The 23,149-nt window shown below is 44.1% G+C and overlaps 1 protein-coding gene across 3 annotated transcripts in view; it reads right to left on the bottom strand.

The window, feature by feature from the left end:
* Positions 1 to 23,149, bottom strand: part of ITGB2 (integrin subunit beta 2) — a 198,822-nt gene that overhangs the window by 52,912 nt on the left and 122,761 nt on the right. For all 3 annotated transcript variants that reach the window (XM_056533711.1, XM_056533713.1, XM_056533712.1), the window contains 4 exons: positions 18,475 to 18,630; positions 17,227 to 17,322; positions 3,080 to 3,169; positions 797 to 937 (listed from right to left, as the gene is read on the bottom strand). In XM_056533711.1, coding sequence (XP_056389686.1) covers positions 797 to 937; positions 3,080 to 3,169; positions 17,227 to 17,322; positions 18,475 to 18,630 — 483 coding nt within the window. The remainder of the gene's footprint in view (positions 1 to 796; positions 938 to 3,079; positions 3,170 to 17,226; positions 17,323 to 18,474; positions 18,631 to 23,149) is intronic.

Genomic DNA, 23,149 nt, shown 5'->3' with positions numbered 1-23,149 from the left:
AAGTTGATATGATGGGGAAAAAAAAAGTTTTTCCCCGGAGTACCCCTTTAAAGCAGGATAAGTGTCTGATTTTGGGGGTCCGAATGCTGGGACCCCCCATGATCTCCTGTACGAGGCCCCGGCTCTGCCGTGCAGGAGGCGTGTTGGCCGCAGCATGACGCCGTGGCCGATATGTCCCCTCCATGTATCTCTTTGAGAGAGGTGGTGAGGCAGCGTGCGTGCATCCCCGCTTCTCCCATCTGTATGGGGGGGGGGGGGGGGGACGTGACACGCGCATTATCTGTGCACAGACCTTAACCCCGTACAGAAGATCTTGCGGATAGGGAATAAGTGTTATGCACTGTAGATCTCCTTTATGTTGTCCATTCACACAGACCTATAGTAACCAGCTGTACTATTGTATAATAAATTGTCTTCTACTTCCATTCAGTAGAGGAAAATCATGTTTTTTTTTATTTTTTATTTATTTGTAGGTTTATTTTTTACTTGTAGAATATTTCCTAAAACATGTGCATATTTTTTCTCAAGTGAAACCACAACCCTGTTCCATCTACAAATGCCCTACAAACTCCTCTTTTAATGTAAATTATCATAAAATCCATTCTATTTGTGGTCCAGTTGTAGGACTCTGGGCACAAGAATCAACACTGTTAAGAAATATAAAAAGAAACAAAGAAAACATACAGTAGCCTGTGTCAACATGCATAATAGTTCTTATTCTATATTTGTGTACACAGTTGCATGATTAGCACTTATGCACAAGTGAGTTGACTAAGTAAACCTTGTCTTTACTTACCTGTTCATTGATCTTCACATTGCTGCAAACTCCTCTTACAGTATTTGTAAAATTGACACCATTGGAGCAATATGAATCATATATAATATCGAGGAAGTCTGGAGTAATTCCATGGTCCAAAATGACCTCAGATGACAGGTTCTGTGAACAGACAGAAAGAAATGTGAACACGCTGTTGTTCCAGTCTATATTTTATTTCCATTTTTCTTTTGTCAATCATTTTAACAACCAAAATAATAAAATTGGCTTGGGTGAGCTCAGGGTCGACAGAGAAAGGCAGCAGTAGAAAATCATTTCAGTGTGGAACTACAAATTAGTATGGCTGAAAAACTATGCCTTCCACATCAGCTAAAATGGGTAAGCATAAGGCATACATTATTCTTTAATGGCCTATGCTGCACAATATAAGCAAAAAACAAACAAACTTTTTTTCAATAGTACTTGTATCATTCATTAGATATAGGAATTTTACTATTTGGCTACTATTTACACTTTTCCCGGAATAGTCAGATGGGTGTAAACTTTATTTGAAAAATGTGCGTGAATGCTAGGCTTAATGGAAGGTGAACCCCCTAAGCTGTATATTTGCACTCTCTTCAGCTTGATTTACACCCTTTGGGCATCACATTCACACCCTCTCAACCTCATATTTATACTCTAGCATTCACTATACAAAACGTACTCCGGTGGGGTCACAGGTAAGTTAACAACTTCAAATTACACAAGATCCCAGTGAAATGAGATCATTCTACCCTCTTATTTACCCCACCTAAAACATAATTTTTATTAGATATTTATTAATAAATACTAGCACAAAAACTGTTTAAAAATACCTATATCACCACAGTATAAAAATTGATGTGTGCCACAGGACTGAATAGTTCAAATATTAACACACCTAGTCCCCTGACATGTTTCACTCAGCCAAGCGTCTTCAGAGGTCTGGGCTAATGGCTAGCCATTAGCCTAGACCTCTGAAGATGCTGGGCTGAGTGAAACATGTCGGGGTTGGGGGGGGGGGGTATAAGTGTGGTAATATTTTAAAGTCTAGTGGCACCAGAGTACTTTAAGCAGGCTGGTGGACTGCAGCTACCAATTTGCTAAGACAATAAAAGAGGCCAATAAGGTTGTTCAATACAGTGTACAGTTATAAGCACCATTGAGGTATAGACTATTCAGCCCTGTGGCACACATCCATTTTTATACCCTGGTGATATAGGTATTTTTAAAGAGTTTTTGTGCTAGTATTTTTTAAATAAATATCTAATAAAAGTTATGTTTTGGGGTACACATGAGTGTAGAGTGATCTTATTTCACTGGGATCTCGTGTAATTTGCACCCTTGCATTCACACCCCTATTTAAAATGAAGTTCAAACCCATCTGACTATTCAGAGAAAAGTGCAGATAATCAACCAGATGGTAAATTTATAGGGTCCTTTAAAGGGGTACTCCACCCCTAGACATCTTATCCCCTATCCAAAGGACAGGGGATAAGATGTCAGATCGCCGGGGTCCCGCTGCTGAGGACCCCGGGGATTGCTGCTGCAGCACCCCGCTATCATTACTGCGCAGAGCGAGATCGCTCTGCACGTAATGACGGGCAATACAGGGGTTGGAGCATCGTTACGTCACGGCTCCGCCCCTTGTGACGTCACAGTCCGCCCCCGTCAATACAAGTCTATAGGAGGGGGCGTGGCGGTCGTCATGCCCCCTGCCATAGACTTGCATTAAGGGGACGGACCGTGAAGTCATGAGGGGCGGAGCCATGACGTCACGCTGCTCCGGCCCCTGTATCGCCCGTCATTATGCACAGAGCGAACTCGCTCTGTGCAGTAATGATGGCGGGGTGCCGCCATCATTTTGGATAGGGGATAAGATGCCAGGGGCGGAGTACCCCTTTAATAGATCACATAATAGGAAATTTCTGTAACATGAACAAAGGGAGAACGTTCTCTGCTTTCCCTTTCCATAAGATGATCTGCTTGGAGGTTTCTCTGATCTCTGTTGTTAGAGCAGGAGGACCACAGTTATAAATTACAGCCACAGTCTTGCCCCTGGTCGCCCAGGCACAGCGGTTATGCCCACTAGATCAGTAACTATATAGCGCAAATCCTTTCTGTCACGCACTGTTACACTGAGTGTCTTTAATGTATTAATATTAATTTGAAGTTTACTATGAGTAGCAGCAATTTTATGCTTATACACTGAGCCATTTTGCTCTAAGTTTGGCAAAAATCTACCAAATTAACCATCACAATTGCTTGGTTTTGTAGCAGGCTTACCTGATAGGCCTCTGTGATCAGCTGAACTACATTGCTGGAATCGCTAGACAATCCCCCAACTACAGATTTTGGAATCAAATTACTGAGACCCTGTAAAATATAGCATTTATAACAATTTCATTTATGTGTGGCGGTGATGTACAACATGCTTAGTACAATATACAAATACAGCAATGCCAGATGAGTATCATTCCTCTATGTTTTACTACTTTTTCACAACAGAAGAAGGATTTATAAAATCAGGAATTAGTTTTCTGCCAATGCAGCCATATGAAGGCTTGTCTTTATAATTTTCATTAAAGATAAACCATCATACATTTTTTGAAAAAAGGGGAAATCTGAAAAAAAAAAGCTGAAAATCTTCCATCATTTTCAAATTATTTAACATAATACCAAATATATACTTTTTAGTCTTTACAGTTTTACACAAAATATATATAAATCATTGTTTAGTTGAAAAGAGAGTTGCATTTTTTTTATACCTCAGCTTTTTTTTTTTTCAAAGTAATCATTTTACATATTATTTTTTTTTATTAAAGAGAAACTGACGGCTTGTTCACCTGCACTAAACCGAATATACTTGGTTACTTACACTTGTCGCTGAAGTGCTTGCAGAATTATGGCCATTCATATCATCGCTTTTATTGCACTGCTCTACGCAATAGAGACGGGTAGCGGAGCATCCCTGCCTCATCAATATTCACCCGGCAGTCCCCCTTGTTGACTATGTAATTGTCTTCACGCTCCTAAGAGCCTGCGGGGGGAGTTCAAGTACGAAGGAGTGAAGATGTTTGCATAGTCAGCAAGTGGGCAAACCAGGCACAGCGCTCCCCTCTCTCAAAGTCTGTCCCAGCATGCTGGGAGTTGGAGTTTTGCAACAGCTGGAGGCACACTGGAAAACACTGGTCTAGATTAGTATAACTATATTTGGGAAAGCGATTAATAAAAAAAAAAAGAACATATGCAAAACGAGTGGAATCCTTTGAAGCTGATTGAAGTACTGTATATTAATGCCTACTAGGGACAATTCCTGAGAGTTGGTTCACATGTTTTAGAGAGCAGCCACACGCTTGTAACTAGCAGCAAGTTTCCTGCTGGGGAAATTCCACTGCCCCTCACCATTCATTTTGTATAGGCCTTGCGGACAGCCCTGAATAATGTTAGATTTGCTGACTGCCAGCGGACCTGTTGAAATGCATGGTAGCATAACTTCAGTGGGAAACCAGCTGCTAGTTACAAGCGTGTGAACACACCCTTAATGATAGATGACCTATGTGCATTATAATAATAGTATCATATACAATAGGATGTAGTTAAAGGGTGCATACATCTGTTCTGCCCCCTTTAAGAGTCCAGAATAATGTTCTCTGGTGGACCCAAGGTATCTCAGTCCAACCCTACAGTCAGTCATGTTTAAACCTGAATGGTATTCTGTTACAGACATGTATTTGTCACTTAATACAAGATCAAAAAAAACCTTCATGAAAGTTTAAGTTTGGGTATTTGAAATAAGCTCTGTGAGGAGTGAGTCAATACAGATGAACTAATGTGTAGAAATGGGTAGAAGCCTAAAAGACCAAATTTGACTTCCTGTTTATCGTTAAATTGCAATCTGGTTTCCTGCTAACAAATTGCTAACACATTCGTGTTTATAGGAACTAAAGTGTCACACCACATAATTTAGTCACTAGGGTCAAGACTAGGACATGCGTAAATACCAGGCTAAGTTCTGCTAATGTTATTTCTCAATTCCACATAATAATCTAGCAACTAGACTGCCCCCAGGGTGGTATACAAGGTCTTATACATGTCAACATTAGATGATCTATCACGAAATATAAGAAAAAAATAAAAATAACATCACCATTCTACAGTTTTTGAACCCTAAAAATATCATCACCATTCTACAGTTTTTGAACCCTATCACTGTAAGTAGCCAACAGGGGTGTCATCAATGTTAATATAAAATAAATGGACACTCAAAGAACTCTTTGATCCTTCTTATCCAATAAAGCTTAATATTACAGATACTTCTATCTATTCTATCTGTTGTAATTGATGAAAAACATACAAGTTCCTTCTGGGATGTTATGGAAATTGCCAGTGCCTTCCTTCTTTTAGGACTCCTGCACATGGCAGTAATATAAATTTACCGTATATACTCGAGTATAAGCCGAGTTTTTCAGCACGATTTTGTGCTGAAAACACCCCCCTCGGCTTATACTCGAGTGAACTCCCCCACCCGCAGTGGTCTTCAACCTGCGGACTTCCAGAGGTTTCAAAACTACATCTCCCAGCAAGCCCGGGCAGCCATCGGCTGTCCGGGCTTGCTGGGAGTTGTAGTTTTGAAACCTCCGGAGGCCCGCAGGTTGAAGACCACTGCGGCCTTCAACATCATCCAGCCCCCTCTCACCCCCTTTAGTTCTGAATACTCACCTCCGCTCGGCGCTGGTCCGGTGCTGCAGGACTGTCCGGAGAGGAGGTAGTCCGGTGGGATAGTGGTTCCGGGCTGCTATCTTCACCGGGGAGGCCTCTTCTAAGCGCTTCGGGCCCGGCCTCAGAATAGTCACGTTGCCGTGACAACGACGCAGAGGTGCGTTCATTGCCAACGTACTTCTGCGTCATTGTCAAGGCAACGCCTCTATTCCGGGCCGGAAGCGCGGAGAAGAGGCGCCCCCGGTGAAGATAGCAGCCCGGACCACCTCCTCACCGGACCACCTCCTCTCCGGACAGCCCTGCAGGACTGGACCAGCGCCGAGCGGAGGTGAGTACTCAGAACTAAAGGGGGTGAGAGGGGGCTGGATGATGTTGAAGGCCGCAGTGGTCTTCAACCTGCGGACCTCCGGAGGTTTCAAAACTACAACTCCCAGCAAGCCCGGACAGCCAATGGCTGCCCGGGCTTGCTGGGAGTTGTAGTTTTGAAACCTCTGGAGGTCCGCAGGTTGAAGACCACTGAGGGCGAATGATGAGAAGAGGATGATGAAGGGGGGGTGTGTGGGGATGATGAAGGGGGGTGGGGATGATGAAGGGGGGGTGTGGGATGATTACAAGGGGATGATGAAGGGGGGATGTGTGGGATGATAAGGGGATGATGAAGGGGGGATGTGCGGGATGATAAGGGGATGATGAAGGGGGGATGTGTGGGATGATAAGGGGATGATGAAGGGGGGATGTGTGGGATGATAAGGGGATGATGAAGGGGGGATGTGTGGGATGATGACAAGGGGATAATGATGAGGATGTTAATGACGGGTCTGGATGATTACATGGGGGGATGAGGTATTTCCCACCCTAGGCTTATACTCGAGTCAATAACTTTTCCTGGGATTTTGGGTTGAAATTAGGGGTCTCGGCTTATACTCGGGTCGGCTTATACTCGAGTATATACGGTATGTATAGGAACGCAGCATCTTTAGAAATCTATACTCCTTAAATGTGACAGATTAAAAAACTTTTTATATGTTGTACATCTTGGCAAAACAGCAAAGCATTAATTTTTCTAATACACTTCATAAGAAAATTTTATTTAGTTTTTATAGAAATCATGGCTTATAAAAAAAACACCACTAGAGGTCCTTATACCATCCGGAACATGGCCCTGTCTGGCTGCAGCATCATCTTTTTCCAAGCAGAAGCACCTGCATTGACAAAGTCCAGGAAGTGAGTGCGGGACTAGCTCTTCTCTGTGCTCATTCCTATCTTATCAGACTTAAGCATGAAAACAGAGAGGGGTGTGTGTGTGGGGTGGGATGGGTGTGGTGGGTTACAGAGTAGCTTGCAGTGACTGGATGAAGAGACCTAGCATAGCACAGCAGACTAAGGGAGAAAACTGAGTTATGCAGAGTGAGGACATACCCCCTCGACAAACTAAGTGAGCAACAAATAGAAGGTATTTGTTTGAGAAATATAGGAGCTAGACACATAAAAACTATGGGGGAGATTTATTAAAACCTGTGTAGAGGAACAGAGGTGCAGTTGCCCATAGCAATCAATCAGATTGCTTCTTTCATTTTTCACAGGCCTCTTTAAAAATGAAAGAAGCTAGTTGATTGATTGCTATGAGCAACTGCACCACTCTTCCTCTACACAAGTTTTAATAAATCTCCCCCTATATGTACATGATCAGGATTAGGTACTGGGTAACATAAAAAATTTGGGAGTTTTTTTTTGTGGGAAATGACAGGTACTCTTTAATATTTTTTTATTTATTATTTATTAATTCATATAGGATCTATGGGGGAGATTTATCAAAACCTGTACAGAGGAAAAGTTGCCCAGTTGCCCATAGCAACCAATCAGCTTGCTTCTTTCATTTTTAACAAGGCCTCTGCAAAATGAAAGATGCAATCTGATTGGTTGCTATGGGTGTTACGCCGAGCGCTCCGGGTCCCCGCTCCTCCCCGGAGCGCTCGCTACACTCTCCTCACTGCAGCGCTCCGGTCAGATCCACTGACCCGGGGCGCTGCGATACCGCCTCCAGCCGGGATGCGATTCGCGATGCGGGTGGCGCCCGCTCGCGATGCGCACCCCGGCTCCCGTACCTGACTCGCTCTCCGTCGGTCCTGTCCCGGCGCGCGCGGCCCCGCTCCCTAGGGCGCGCGCGCGCCGGGTCTTTGCGATTTAAAGGGCCACTGCGCCGCTGATTGGCGCAGTGGTTCCAATCAGTATCTTCACCTGTGCACTTCCCTATTAATGCCTTTCACGTTTCTCTTCTTAAACCACTCATCATCAACCGTTTCTCTCCCAAACTTGTTTCCCCCACTCCTGTTTCCGGCTCCTCGGACATCTTCTCCGTCAAAGAGATTCTGGCATCCAAGAAGGTCAGAGGGAAAACCTTTTTTTTAGTGGATTGGGAGGGTTGTGGTCCAGAAGAGAGATCCTGGGAACCTGAGGACAATATTCTAGACAAAAGTCTGATCCTCAGGTTCTCAGGCTCTAAGAAGAGGGGGAGACCCAAGGGGGGGGGTACTGTTACGCCGAGCGCTCCGGGTCCCCGCTCCTCCCCGGAGCGCTCGCTACACTCTCCTCACTGCAGCGCTCCGGTCAGATCCACTGACCCGGGGCGCTGCGATACCGCCTCCAGCCGGGATGCGATTCGCGATGCGGGTGGCGCCCGCTCGCGATGCGCACCCCGGCTCCCGTACCTGACTCGCTCTCCGTCGGTCCTGTCCCGGCGCGCGCGGCCCCGCTCCCTAGGGCGCGCGCGCGCCGGGTCTTTGCGATTTAAAGGGCCACTGCGCCGCTGATTGGCGCAGTGGTTCCAATCAGTATCTTCACCTGTGCACTTCCCTATTAATACCTCACTTCCCCTGCACTTCCTTGCCGGATCTTGTTGCCTTGTGCCAGTGAAAGCGTTTAGTGTGTCCAAAGCCTGTGTTACCTGAACTTCTGCTATCCATCCTGACTACGAACCTTGCCGCCTGCCCCCGACCTTCTGCTACGTCTGACCTTGCCTCTGCCTAGTCCTTCTGTCCCACGCCTTCTCAGCAGTCAGCGAGGTTGAGCCGTTGCTAGTGGATACGACCTGGTTGCTACTGCCGCAGCAAGACCATCCCGCTTTGCGGCGGGCTCTGGTGAAAACCAGTAGCCTCTTAGAACCGGTCCACTAGCACGGTCCACCCCAATCCCTCGCTGACACAGCGGATCCACAACCCGTAAGCCGAATCGTGACAATGGGCAACTGGGCAACTTTTCTTCTGGACAGGTTTTGATAAATTTCCCCCATTATGAGAAAATACATTCTGGCATGTTCTGTTGCTTGCTCTGTTACTGAATAACTTTCCATAAGCAGCACTATAATGCAACACAGATGCAACAAATGCTGGAACATGTAGGTACAACTTTACTTTAAGCATAAGGCCTTTATTTAATTTGCAATATTGAAAGAGAAAAAATGGTTTGTTGATTTATTTAAAGGAGATAAATAGAGATGAGCGAATTTTTGAAAAATTCTTTGTCCGATTCGCAAAATTTTCGGAAAAAAATCGGTTCGGTCCAAATTTATTCACTTCGAATCTCTATTAAAAACAGCTAATTCTGGCCTACAGAGAGCCACAATAGAGGTGTAGAACACTTTGCCTTGCTGTAACATGCATAGGGTGTGTGCTGGGTTAGTGAAATAATACTTATATTCAGTTTGACATGTAGATTAGAGGCATCGCTATTAGAATCACTGTCGGAGAGCGGCACAAAGACAGAGTCTGGAGGTGGCATCAGTATGAGGAGACCACATAGTGGCTGAATGACACAGCGTGGAGGTGGCGGAATCATGAGTAGACCATATAGTGGCTGAACGGCATAGCCTGGAGTTGGCGGCAGCAAGAGGAGACCATATAGTGGCTGAATGGTATAGCCTGGAGTTGGCAGCAACAAGAGGAGACCATATAGTGGCTGAATGGCACAGCCTGAGTTGGCGGCAGCATGAGGAGACCATATGGTGGCTGAATGACACAGCCTGGAAGTGGGGGAAGCGTGAGGAGAACATATGGTGGCAGAATGAGACAGCCTGGAGGTGGCATCAGCAGCATCAGGAGTCCTGAAAGTGACCCGGTGACATAGTGTGGTGGTGGGTGGCAATATCAGTACCCAGTGACGAAGGTGGGTGAAAAAAGGCGAACTTGGCATCAGATGTGTGGCATCAGGCGGGTGGCAGAATCAGAATAGTAGCTGAGGCAGGTAGGCAAAAGAAAACGGTCTCTTTTGTAAAAGTGGAGGAAAAAAATGGTAGAGAGGCTCGTATTAACCTAGTGACCAATGGCTCGAGCTACCCAAATAGCACCTATACCCACGGTGCCGAAAAAAGGGGAAGATACAAAATAAAGAAATTGGGGCTCAAAGTTTTGAATATTGGATTAAATTAAAATGTTTATTAAATATGATATACAATTGTAGATATAGGTATAATATACTGGGGATCACAGGGCCCTTGTGATCCCACAGTAAAATTAGTAAATATTTAATCCTTGGCAATTTAATATATAATGTTAAAATACAATAATTATAATAAACAAATAAAAATGTACAACAATAAATAAGTGTCCACGTATCTATAAGGATGATCGGAATTGGTGATTTGTGAATAGCTGTAATATAACAGTTTGAGTTCCTATTTTCACAAATATTTGTATCCAGTTGGAAGAAAAAGTGGTTAAAGTCTTGAATAGAATACAGCAAAAATGAATGGTAATTGTTTCAATTCAATCGGGTTCCAATCCTCTGTGCAGAGGGCTCGCAGCTGGAGACACTGCTGTCTCCTGATTTGTACAGTGGCAATATGACAAATTAATAATAAAATCGCAGTGTTTTGTAATAAGTTCTAATCCTCTGTGTCGAGGATTCGCTGCTGGAGACACTGCCATATCCTATATATGCAGTTGCAATTTTGAATGTAAAACAGCGCTTATGAGATAAGTTCCGATCCTCTATGCAGAGGGCTTGCAGCTGGAAACACTGCTGTCTCCTAGTATGCAGCGGCAGTACAATGTAAGGTGCAATGCTTATGTCTTATAATCAAAGTGGGTACTTTATGTGGTTAGCGCTGGTCGTCAGACGGGTCCTGGTCCCTGAATGGAGGGTGCGCAGCTGGAGGCTCGGCAACCTCAGGTATGCAGCGGCAGAAGTGGGCTCCATTTATGGGTACTGCAGCAGTTGTCCTGCTGTCAATAATGCAGGGCCTGCAGGCTCCTCGTGGTGGGAAGTAGCACGTACTGTCAGAGGTTGATAAACAGATATGGTTAATCCTTTGAAAAAGCTGTATTCTTTGATTAAGAGGATCTGGCACTTAGAATAAGTGGTTAAAGCAGCTTTCACCACTTATTCTAAGTGCCACATTAGAATTTATTACAAAACACAGCGATTTTATTATTCATTTGTCATATTGCCGCTGCACAAATCAGGAGACGGCAGTGTCTCCTGCTGCGAGCCCTCTGCACAGAGGATTGGAACCTAATACAAAAGTATATACAAATTGAAACAATTACCATTCATTTTTGCTGTATTCTATTCAAGACTTTAACCACTTTTTCTTCCAACTGGATACAAATATTTGTGAAAATAGCAACTCAAACTGTTACATTACCGCTATTCACAAATGACCAATTCCGATCATCCTTATAGATACGTGGACACTTATTTATTTTTGTACATTTTTATTTGGTTATTATCATTATTGTATTTTAACATTATATATTAAATTGCCAAGGATTAAATATTTACTAATTTTACTGTGGGATCACAAGGGCCCTGTGATCCGCAGTATATTATACCTATATGTACAATTTAACATCATATTTAATAAACGTTTTAATTTAATCCAATATTCAAGACTCTGAGCCCCAATTTCTTTAATTTGTATCTTTTGTTAGTGTTAGTGTGCACAAGCAAGTATTGAGGATATGCAATACGTAAAACTTAACTTTCAATAATATTCTTAGGATAAAATATATGTACCCAAATTTTTTTTAAATCAAACAAAAGGATAGGTGTGCAAAAAACACCAAGTTCCACCAAGTATTGATGTGATGCAAAGACCTCTAAAAGGTGGAAGGGAACAACGTATGGTTCATTGTAACCGGTGGGGGTAAAAACTTCCCATGTAAGGCCCTACTCTCACATTATTAATTCCCTTCTTTGTAAGTGTTACTCGCCCTAAAAAGGGCGGCCCCACACAGGTATCTCTCCCTATTTCCACCTACAAGCACTGCCATTTCCAAGGGTTTCTTGGTGGAAATAGGGAGAGGTTCCTGTGGTGTGGGGCGGCCCTTTTTTTTAGATGAGTAACACTTTCCTCGAAAAGGTAGAAGGGAACAACATGGTCCATTGTAGCAAGTGGGGGTAAAAAATTCCCCTGTAAGGCCCTACTCTCGCCCTATTAATTCTCTTCTTGGCAAGTGTTACTCGCCCTAAAAAGGGCAGCCCCACACAGGAAACTCTCCCTATTTCCACCTAAAAACCCTGGGAAATAACAGTGTTTGTAGGAGGAAATAGGGAGAAGTACCTGTGTGGGGCCACCCTTTTTAGGGCGAGTAACACTTGTCAAGAAGGGAATTAATAATGCGAGAGTAGGGCCTTACAGGAGAAGTTTTTACCCCCACCGGTCACAATGGACCATACGTTGTTCCCTTTCACCTTTTAGAGGTCTTTGTATCACATCAATACTTGGTGGTGAAGGTGGCACATGGTGTTTTTTGCACACCTTAACTTTTCTTTTTGAAATCAAACAAAAGGTAAGTTTTACCTAATGCATATCCTCAATACTTACTTGTGGTCTTATGCGGAGGAATGTCTGTAACTGGGGAGCAGCACCTTAAATATGTTTTGCACTATCCATATTTTGGAAGTGTTGGTGTGGCACCATGGTCAATCTACTCTGATGCATCAGGCATTGGTGGGTTGAAATCCTTGCTGATCCATGCTTGATTCATCTTCAAAAAGGTCAGTCTCTCCACATTTTCCGTGGACAGACGAGTTCTCCTTTGGGTGACTATGGCCCCTGCTGCACTAAACACCTGCTCTGATGGCACACTACTGCCTGGGCAGGACAGCTTTCCAGGGCAAACTTTGGTAGTTGCGGCCACAAATCAAGTTTGGATGCCCAGAAGTGCAGCGGATCTTCAAAGTGTGTTGGCATGGTCATGTCAAGGTATGCCACTACCTGCTGGTTCAGGTCCTGCTCCAGGTCTACCTGCTGCTGATGAGTTGCTTCACTATGCGGGTGAAGAAAGCTACTAATCCGCGACTGTAGACTCAGGCTGCTGCTGGAGCAGGTACTGCTCCTGCCACCCCACCCCTTCCCAGAAGCCGTGGCAGTGGAAGGTGAGCTCAGAGGGCACCCCGAGTCAAACATGTGAGAGGATGGACGATGGCGCAGATAGGCATCGGCCAACTGACTATGTAGGATGTCTCTGTAGTAGGTCAGTTTGTCCTCCCTCACAGTGGGTGTAAAAAAGGCCCCCATTTTGTGACGGTAGCGGGGGTGTAATAAAGGTGGAGAGCCAGAAGTCATCCCGCTGCCAAATGGTGACAATTTGGTCACTACGCAAGCAATTGAGCATGCATCGTGCCATTTGTTGAAGTGACTCGGAGGGACTCCCTGCCTACATCTCCACTGCATACTGTCACAGTGTGTCGGGGTGTCTGGGTCCTCTATCTCACCTTCCTCATAACCCTCTAGCTCCTCTGGCTGCTCCTGCTCCTCCTCTCCTGTCAGATGACTAGAAAAACCACTGATTTAATGAAACCTAAACTGTGCTCCACTGTCTCCCCCCCCCCTCCTCCTCTTCCAGTTCAGCCCCCACAGGGCTCATGTGGTCGTGAGATGTAGGCGCCACATCTCCAGTGCCCTGACCAGCCATCATTTTTAGCACATGTTGTAGGAAATGAAGCAGTGGAATGATGTCGTTCATCTCATAATCCTGGCGCCTGACTAACAATGTGGCTTTCTCAAAGGGCCTGAGCAAACGGTAGGTGTCACATATGAGCTGCCACTGGTTGACATTGAAGTTACACAGGGAAGTCCACCTATTAGCTTGGATCATCAAGAAATCAGTGATGGCTTTTCTCTGTTTGTATAGTCGGTCCAACATATGGAGGGTGTAATTCCAATGCCGTTCTGATGCTGCAGCTCAAGGAGGGTGTGCTTTGCAGTGTACGAGTGGCTGAAGTGCATGCAAAGTTTCCTTCCCATTGTTAGGATGTCTTGTAGATGGGGGAAACACTTCAGGAACCGCTTGACAACCAGATTGAACACGTGTGCCATGCAGGGTGCATGGCTCACCCTTCCTTGTCGCAGGTCAGACAAGATGTTCTTCCCATTAACGGTCACCAGGATTCCCATTTCCAGTTTTAGTGGAGTAAGCCATGATTCGATTTCTTGATGAATGACTTAGCAGTTCCTCCCCTGTGTGACTCTGTTCGCCAAGGCAACCATGTGAAGAACAGCGTGACACCGTCGTGCCCTGCACACATGGTATGCTGGAAGGGCACTGAGACTTGTCTGTGCAGTGGAGGCTGAGGACAGGGTGGACGATAAGGAGGCGGAGTCGCACACTGTCACAGGACAAACGGCTTGAGAGCTAGGAGGCGGAAGCGGCGTGACCTGTCCAAGTTGCTGTTGTGGCTGTGCAGGAACCACATTCACCCAGTGGGTGGTAAAGAACATGAACTGTCCCTGACCGTAGTTACAGCTCCACACGTTGGCGCTGCCGTGCACTTTGGTAAACACCGACAGGCTCAAGGACTGGCCCACCTTCTGTTACACAAAATTGTGCAGGGCTGGTACTGCCTTTTTCACAAAGAAATGACAGGTTGGGACTCTCCACCTCGGCTTGGAACAAGCCATCAGTTTTCTGAAAGGTGCAGAGGCCGCCACTTGAAAAGGGAGGGACTGCAGCACCAGCAACTTGTACAGGAGCACATTCAGCTTCTGTGCTGTTGGATGAGTGGGCGTATACTGTTGTCTCTTGGACATGGCTTCACCGATGGATTGCTGGCGGAATGACTGACTCGAAATAGGAGAAGCAGGAGCATCTGGAGCGACATGAGATGGGTATGACACACAGCTCCCTTTGGCTGAGGTGGTGTAGCCTTGGCTGGCTGAAACATGGAGCGGCGTGCCCCTGGGGTGATGCAGCCGGCTGGACCACCACATCGGAGCCACGGTTCTACCAGGCCGATTTATGGTGACGCTGCATATGTTGATGCAGGGCCGTGGTGCCAACATTGAGACCCTGGCCATGCTTCAGCTTCTGCCGACACATCTTGCATGTGGCCATGTTAACCTCTTCCAGATGAAAAACTGCCACACCGCCGAAACTCCCACCAACAGTTCGCAATGATTGACTACTACTGCCGCCAACTCCAGGAACACCAGTTCTATCACCACGCTGACTGCCAACCATGCTACCACCTTGCTGACTCAGTACAGTATAGGATAGAGGCAATGGGAGGACAGGGACTGCTCCCGGGCCATGCCAACTGAGGGTTGTGTTTGAGGAAACCACCGACTACTGACTGGGGGTGTCAGATGTCACTTGTGATAAAGTAGATGACCATGTTAACCAATCGATGGGTTGCTGGTTAAGACATAACCACTAGCTGATACCGGGAGCTAAGGCCTCTCGCTGCAACTTCTGCTGCCACTCGCCCCTAGTCTGCTGCGACCTCTGCCACTTCTTTACCTAACATACTTAGTGCGTATAGGATGGAAGGACAACACGCTCCACTATGCTTAAAGGAAAACTGTCAGCACATTGTGTTATAGTGTGGGTGAACAGGAGTCTGTAACGTGCCCACTTACTTAGTAAAGTTTTGTTTAATGTGAGTTTGTGTCCTCTAAAGTGTCCGCCATCCATCCTGGTTTTGTGCACAGCAGGTGGGTCTCCCGCAGGCAATCTCACTTTGGGTTCACGAGGCAGGCGCCCGAATCCCGCCCCTCTTTGACATGGAGTTATCCGCCCCTCTGTGTGCTGTGATTTGGCTTCGGAGCGCATGCGCTTTTTTGTTTTACACAGCTCTCTGTCCTGATGACATGAGAGCTGTGCGGCCCTGAAACTGCCAGATCGCAGCACTCAAAGGGGCAGATAACTCCACGTCATAGGACGTGGAGGAACAAGAAATGAATATGCAACAAGCGGGGTGGGATTCGGGTGCCTGTCTCCGGAACCCAAAGTGAGATTGCCGACGGGGGACCTGCCTGCTGCTCACAAAACCGGGATGAATGGCGGACACTTTTGAGGACGCAAACTCGCCCTAAACAAAACTTTACTAAGTAAGTGAGCACGTTACAGACTCCTGTTCACCCACACTCTAACCCAATATACTGGGTTTAATGTGGGTGAACTTACTGACAGTTTTCCTTTAAAACAGTATTTGTGTACAACACCAGCAGGTGTGTACTTTTGCCTGGTCTTTCACAGTAACTATGACCTTAAGACTTTATTAGGAACAAAATGGTACACCACTTAGATATACGTACGTGGTATGCACTTATGAGGGGAGTACAATGTGCTCCACTACGCTTAAAACAGTATTTGTCTACAACACCAACAGGTGTGTACTTTTGGCTGGTCTTTCTTTCACAGTACCTAGGCCCTTAGGACTTTAACAGGAACAACGTGGTACACCACTTAGATGTACGTACGTGGTATGCACTTATGAGAGGAGTACAATGCAATCGACTACGCTTAAAACAGTATTTGTCTAGAACAGCAGCAGGTGTGTACTTTTGGCTGGCCTTTCACAGTAACTAGGCCCTTAAGACTTTAACAGGAACAAAATGGTACACCACCTATGTATGCACAGGTTACACTTAATAGAGGACAATACGCTCCGCTACTCAACCAATATTAGGCACTAATCGCATGTGATTATGGCTTTTAGTGCTCTGCTCACCCTAACTGGTTGGCTACTATTAGCTTTTCAGTTGCTTTACACACCAGTGCTGCAGCACAGAGTCGCTGTGTACTACACCCAAAATTGCACTTTTTCTCTCAATATCTCTCCCTTCCCTATCAGTTTTTCTAGGCTGGATTTGGGCTTGAGGTGAATCGCTGCTGTAATACACCCAACATTGCACTTTCTCTCTCAATCTCTCTCCCTTCCCTATCGGTGTTTCTACGCTGGATCTGGGCTTGAGGGGAATTGCTTCTGTATAAAGGCTTTTCTGTGCAACACACACTGCTCTCTGTCCCTCTATCTCTGCAATAAAACGCTGATGTGAGTGGCCTCAAGATGGCTGCCATTTATATAGGGCAGTGACATTACAGGGGGGGGGCTGGCTGCTGATAGGCTACATGCTGCATGTGATTAAGGGTCATCCGGTCATCCCGCCTACCCTTGTTCCCACCTTCCCAGCATTCCTTGCCCCATGTCCTGACATGTGGAGCTGCCATCTTAGATGCCCTGGAGCCTGGACCGCACTTAATGGAGTTTAATGAAGCGATTCGTGTAATCAAATCGCGGCGATATTCGCACTCGTTGCAAAGCGAATTATTCCTCAAATTCATAACGAATTTGGATTCGGCAGATTCGATCCGCTCATCCCTAGAGATAAATAATTTAGACAGAAAAAACATCCCATACTTCAATATCCACATGCCCCTTGGTATTTGTTGTTCTTTAGCTCATGTTCTAAATATATATTATCTTACCTGGTATGTTTTAATCATATTGGATGTGACTGCAAACACAACTTGGATGTTATTTTCTGAAAGCTTCTGTGCCAGCTGTCCAACTGACGGGTAATCCTTTTTGAAAACACAAACATTTTGTTAAAAAAATCTTATACAATCTGATACCAACTATTTATTGTATGTATGTATATATATTGTATGTATGCCCCAGATTTACAAATACTGTGTAATAGAAGTTAGACATTGCAAACAGTATATTACTCCAGATTTATTCAACAGCTTGAGCCACTAAGACAAACCTGAAGCATGAAGACTATCTAGTCCTATAGGCTAACTATTAGTTTTCCAAATTTACTCCAAAATGTTACACAACAATTTTGGTACAATTTTTTTTGTGCACAGTCACATGCTATGCATGCACCCTTAAATGGGAACTGTCTGATAAAATCTTTTTATCTATTTTACATCTTGGCAAATAGTTTTTCTAATATACTTCTTTAAAAAGTTTTCACATTTTATTAAAAAAATCAAGAACAACATATTTCATATGCAATATATTTATTAAAGTACAACACTATATTCGTGTAGCGACTGGTACGGGCCAGTAGTATTTACATTGACAAGGAAGGATAGTATAGATTGGATCATAGATGAATACTGGGTGACTGGTATATCCCTATCTAGTGGCCCTGCCTGGTGATACTGCAGGTCTAACGATCATCTAACGATCATCTCCTACATCTCCTACATCTAACCTTGTCCACCGGGTACACCTATGCAAAAGTTAATTTGTCTTTATTATCAATATCATACTATCCCCACGCCCCCTCTATTCCACCTACCCCCTTCCCCCCCCTTCCCCCCCCCCACCTCTGAGCTATAATTAATCAATCTATCCTACTAATCTATACACCCCGTTATTGTTTAAGACTTATTCTACTTTGTCTACGTCGGAGTGGGGACTCCTTTCATCATAGAAACAGGTGTTATCAAGCACCCGGACCTAAGGTAATTCCGACCTCTTAGCAGTCCCCTCTCATACCTATACCCACACCATGTAGTAAGTAGACATATATAACACCCACCTGTTTATCTTTTATTCTAGATTGTTACCTGCACGCAGCTGTCCAGATCAGTGTGTCACATTCCAGGGGTCCCTGTGGTCAGACTCCCTGTTAGGCCCAAGGCCTGAGTGTGAGATCGATCCTTATGTATTTTAATGGTTTATGTGTATCATGTCTAGTCCAAAACCTGAGTTTTACTTACAAACTCATTAGATTTCTTGTACATGTTGTCTTCCAAGTGACATGCTCCATTATTTGGTGTCAGAATAGCTGCAAGTTTGCCATCTCCAGCAATATGGAAACCATCATCTGTAGCATATACCAAAAGCCGTGTGACATTCCTCCATCCAATCTTGTCCTGTGCAAATTCAGAGTGTATTTGGTAAATCCATGCCAAGAATACTTCAGTTTATTGTAATTATCACTTTAAATGTGGATGAATTATAATTATACCCTGAAGTGCTATGAAAGAATATATTTGTACTTGTCCTCTGAATCTATCAGTAGACACTTAACATTTTTTATTTTAAAATAAATGTTTTCTTATTTTAAACAGAGTAAAAATATGCAGCGAATGTATCTTAAAAGTAGTAGTATAGATAAAGAATAACAATGATGATACTAATGTAATGTCCGTATTTAGAATTTTCTGCTTTAAGTCCTGTTCAGACATTAGGTTTGTGCCTGAAAAGTTAATTTGTTAATTCTTCCTGGGTTGGGAAGAGTTAACCTTCCTGACTTCCACACTGGGAGGATATATCTTTATATTTTTTTCAACTGTAAATTTTTATTAACCCCTTAAGGACCAGGCCCATTTTGGCCTTAAGGACCAGACCAATTTTATTTTTGAATTTTCGTTTTTTCCTCCTCGCCTTCTAAAAATCATAACTCTCTTATATTTCCATTCACAGACCCATATGAGGGCTTGTTTTTTGTGTCACCAATTGCACTTTGTAATTACATCACTTATTTTACCATAAAATGTACGGCGCAACCAAACAAATATTATTTATGTGGGAAAATTTAAAAGAAAACCGCAATTTAGCAAATTTTGGAAGGTTTTGTTTTCACGCTGTACACTTTCCAGTAAAAATGACATGTTTTCTTTATTCTGTGGGTCAATACCATTAAAATGATACCCATGATTATATTCTTTTCTATAATTGTACCGCTTAAAAAAATCTCAAACCATTTTAACAAAATTAGTATGTTTGAAATTGCCCTATTTTGACTACCTATTACTTTCTCATTTTTCCGTATATATGGGGTGATATGAGGGCTCATATTTTGCGCCATGATCTGTAGTTTTTATCAGTATCATTTTTGCTTAGGTTTTACTTTTTATAAATTTTTTATTCATTTTTTTTGGAATAAAATGTGACAAAAAAGCAGCAATTTTGGACTTTTTTTTATTTTTTTATGTTTACGCTGTTCCCCGTACGGTATGATTAACAATATATTTTAATAGTTCAGACTTTTAAGCACACGGCGATACCAAATATGTGTATTCATAATTTTTTTACGCTTTTTTGGGGGTAAAATGGGAAAAACGTACGTTTTACTTTTTTATTGGGGGAGGGGATTTTTCACATTTTTTTACTTTTTTATTTTAGATTTTTTTACTTTTTTTTTTTTTAACCCTTTTTATGTCCCCATAGGGGACTATTCATTGCAATCAGTTGATTGCTAATACTGTGCAGTGCTATGTATAGGACACAGCACTGCTCAGTATTATCGGTGATCTTCTGCTCTGGTCTGCTCGATCTCAGACCAGAGCAGAAGACCCAGGGAGACAGCCGTTGCAAGGTGAGGGGACCTCCGGCCGCCATGCTGGATGATCGGAACCCCGCGGCAGCGCCACGGGCGATCCGATCATCCGTTCAAAGTACCGCAATGCCGCAGATGCCGTGATCTGTATTGATCACGGCATCGGAGGAGTTAATGGCGGACATCCGTGCGATCGCGGATGTCTGCCATTACCGGCGGGTCCCTGGCTGCTGATAGCAGCCGGGACCTGCCGGGCATGACGAGAGCACCGCTCCGGTGCTTGCGATCATATCGGCACGTAAATGTACGTCATGGTGCCTTAAGTACCACGTCACCATGACGTACATTTACGTCCATTGTCGTTAAGGGGTAAAGGAGTTTTCATAATACAATAAGGGAAAACAATAAGACAATATGGCATAGGACCCGGGGGTCAAAAGGGAGAAACAGAGAACATGGTATGCATTAAACAGCAAATATGCATCAATAGCCCACATTCCACACCCTCACCCATCCGGATCCGGTCAGAACCCAGTCATAAACACCTGAATACGTGGACATAGCCAGATAAGTTAGGGGAGGGGGGAGGAACAAATCCAAGGAAATATGACAAAACACAAAGAACTAGGGGAAGTTCCCCAGAGCAAAACTGGAGAGGCACTCACAAAAAAAAAAAACAGACATACACAAAGAAGGACATTCAATAGAATTAGTAGAAAAGAAAAGAAAAAGAGAGAAAAAAAAAGGCAGGAAAATAGAAAAGAAGTGCACATATTCAAGGAGGCTGTTGGTCAGTGAAACGATTCAGCACTGGGAGGATATATAAGGCCTCTTCAGGTGCTGTTCTTTGCTGGTTATTAGACCTGTAGTCTGACCAGTCTTGTTTATTATGCACCTTAGCTTTGTCTGTCTGAGCACATATCCTGAGTAGAGATTTTGTGAATTGTTCGCCGGCGAACATAGCATGTTTGCGTTCGCATCGCCGGGCGAACATATGTGAAGTTCGATTTGCCCCCTATACTTTAACATTGCGGTAAACTTTGACCCTGTGAGTCAGAGTCAGCAGACACATTACAGCCAATCAGCAGCAGTCCCTCCCTTCCAGACCCTGCACGGACGCCATTTTACCTTCATTCAGCATGCTGCAGGCTTAGAAAGTGGAGGGACAGAGAAGCTGCTCCTGCTGTAATAGGGAAAGCGATAACTAGGTTGCTGCTAGGTGGTGTATTCAGGGTCCACTTTACTCCTAAAGCACTAATCTAACATCTGCTTTAAGGACAGCACCCAAAAAAGCCCTTTTTAGGGCTCAAATATCAGTCGGTGTGTCTTGCAACAGCTGGAGGCACCCTGGTTGGGAGGAAACCACTGGTTAAAAGGGGTATTCCAGTGTAAAACTTAAGTTCCTTCAAGCAACTAACTACTGTATTAAAAGGGCTATAAGTTCAGTCCTTGTGTCTTGCAACAGCTGGAGGCACCCTGGTTGGGGACCTCTGCTTAAAAGGGGAACTCCACTGGCAACCTTTTTTGCTAATTGTCACACTAGTGCAAATCACATTTGATTTGATTTTTTTTTGTTCAAATAAAAAAAAAAACTACCTTTTTTGGCTGTGAAATAAAACCAGTGCTGCCTAAAGGGGGGCTCAAACTATGTGCTGCCTAATATGGGGGAATCTATGCGCTGCCTAAAGGGGGGCTCTATGTGCTGCCTAAAGGGGGGCTCTAACTATGTGCTGCCTAACATGGGGGAATCTATGTGCTGCCTAAAGGGGGGATCTAACTATGTGAAGCCTAAAGGGGGGATCTAACTATGTGCTGCCTAAAGGGGGTCTCTAACTATGTGCTGCCTAATATGGGGGAATATATGTGCTGCCTAAAGGGGGGATCTAACTATGTGATGCCTAATGGGGGCTCTATGTGCTGCCTAAAGGGGGATCTAACTATGTGATGCCTAATGGGGGCTCTATGTGCTGCCTAATATGGGGGAATCTATGTGCTGCCTAAACGGGGGATCTAACTATGTGATGCCTAAAGGGGGCTCTATGTGCTGCCTAAAGGGGGCTAAAGCACGTTATTCCAAAGAATTTAGGAATAATAGGTGATTTATGCCCTTTATGGATTAAAACCAGACTCTGCATCAACTATGTAATTTTCCATGGGAGTTTTGCCCTGGATCCCCCTCCAGCACGCCACAGTCCAGGTATTAGTCCCCTTGAAACAACTTTTAAATCACTATTGTGGCCAGAAAGAGTCCCTGTGGGTTTTAAAATTTGCCTGCCCATTGAAGTCAATGGCGGTTCGCCGGTTCGCGAACATTTGCGGAAGTTTTGCGAAAATGTTATGTTCGCGACATCTTTAAGCCTGAATTTTAACCATGGTTATTTGTCTTGTTTGATATCTAGATTTTAGCTTGCCTTGTTTGAGTATTTTGTCTGGTTTTTAGTATTCTTGTATTCGTTTTGCATATGCTTTGTGTTGCTTAGTCCGTATTCACACTGTGCATTTTGTCAGTCCTGTTTTGACCTTGTTTCATCCTAGATCTTCTGGGATAGAATTCCTGAGCCTTGGGCTATCTGTATATCTAGGAGTGAGTACGTCTTTTGTCTGTACCCGTGCTTGCTTGTATTTAGGATTTTTGTTTCCGCCTAGTATCTTGATCACTAGGTGGAGACTGCACGCTGACTAGGAGCCTATTTGACTTTGGTATTGATGTTCCTCAATGATTGGAGTAGGGTGTCTAGTGTGTTATTTGTTCTGAGTCCAGTGTGAACATTGCTCTTGATTTCCTGACCCATTTAGTATTCTGACATTCAGTTAACCAGTTCATCCACTGCATCTCCTGGTTTTGTCTTCTCTAAACTTATCCTCATATCTAGTATTGTTAATAAATTCATATCTGCCATTAATCTTATTCATATCTGCTGTTACTCTAGATCCTGATTCTTGAACTGTATGTTAGTATGCTATATCCTGCCTGGTTTATCAGTTTATTGGTAATTGTATTCCAGTTATGTTCCTGAATTGTTCCCCAACTTTGTACAGTACCGTTTGTTTTGTTGACTTCGAAGCCCATGCACTTTATCGCAGGAAGTGACCAGCTCCAAGTTGTCGAT

The sequence above is a fragment of the Hyla sarda genome, chromosome 8 (genome assembly GCF_029499605.1).
Source record: "Hyla sarda isolate aHylSar1 chromosome 8, aHylSar1.hap1, whole genome shotgun sequence".
Lineage (NCBI taxonomy): Eukaryota > Metazoa > Chordata > Amphibia > Anura > Hylidae > Hyla > Hyla sarda.
The sequence above is the reverse complement of the archived record's forward strand: the minus strand, read 5'-3'. Positions and strand labels throughout refer to the sequence as shown.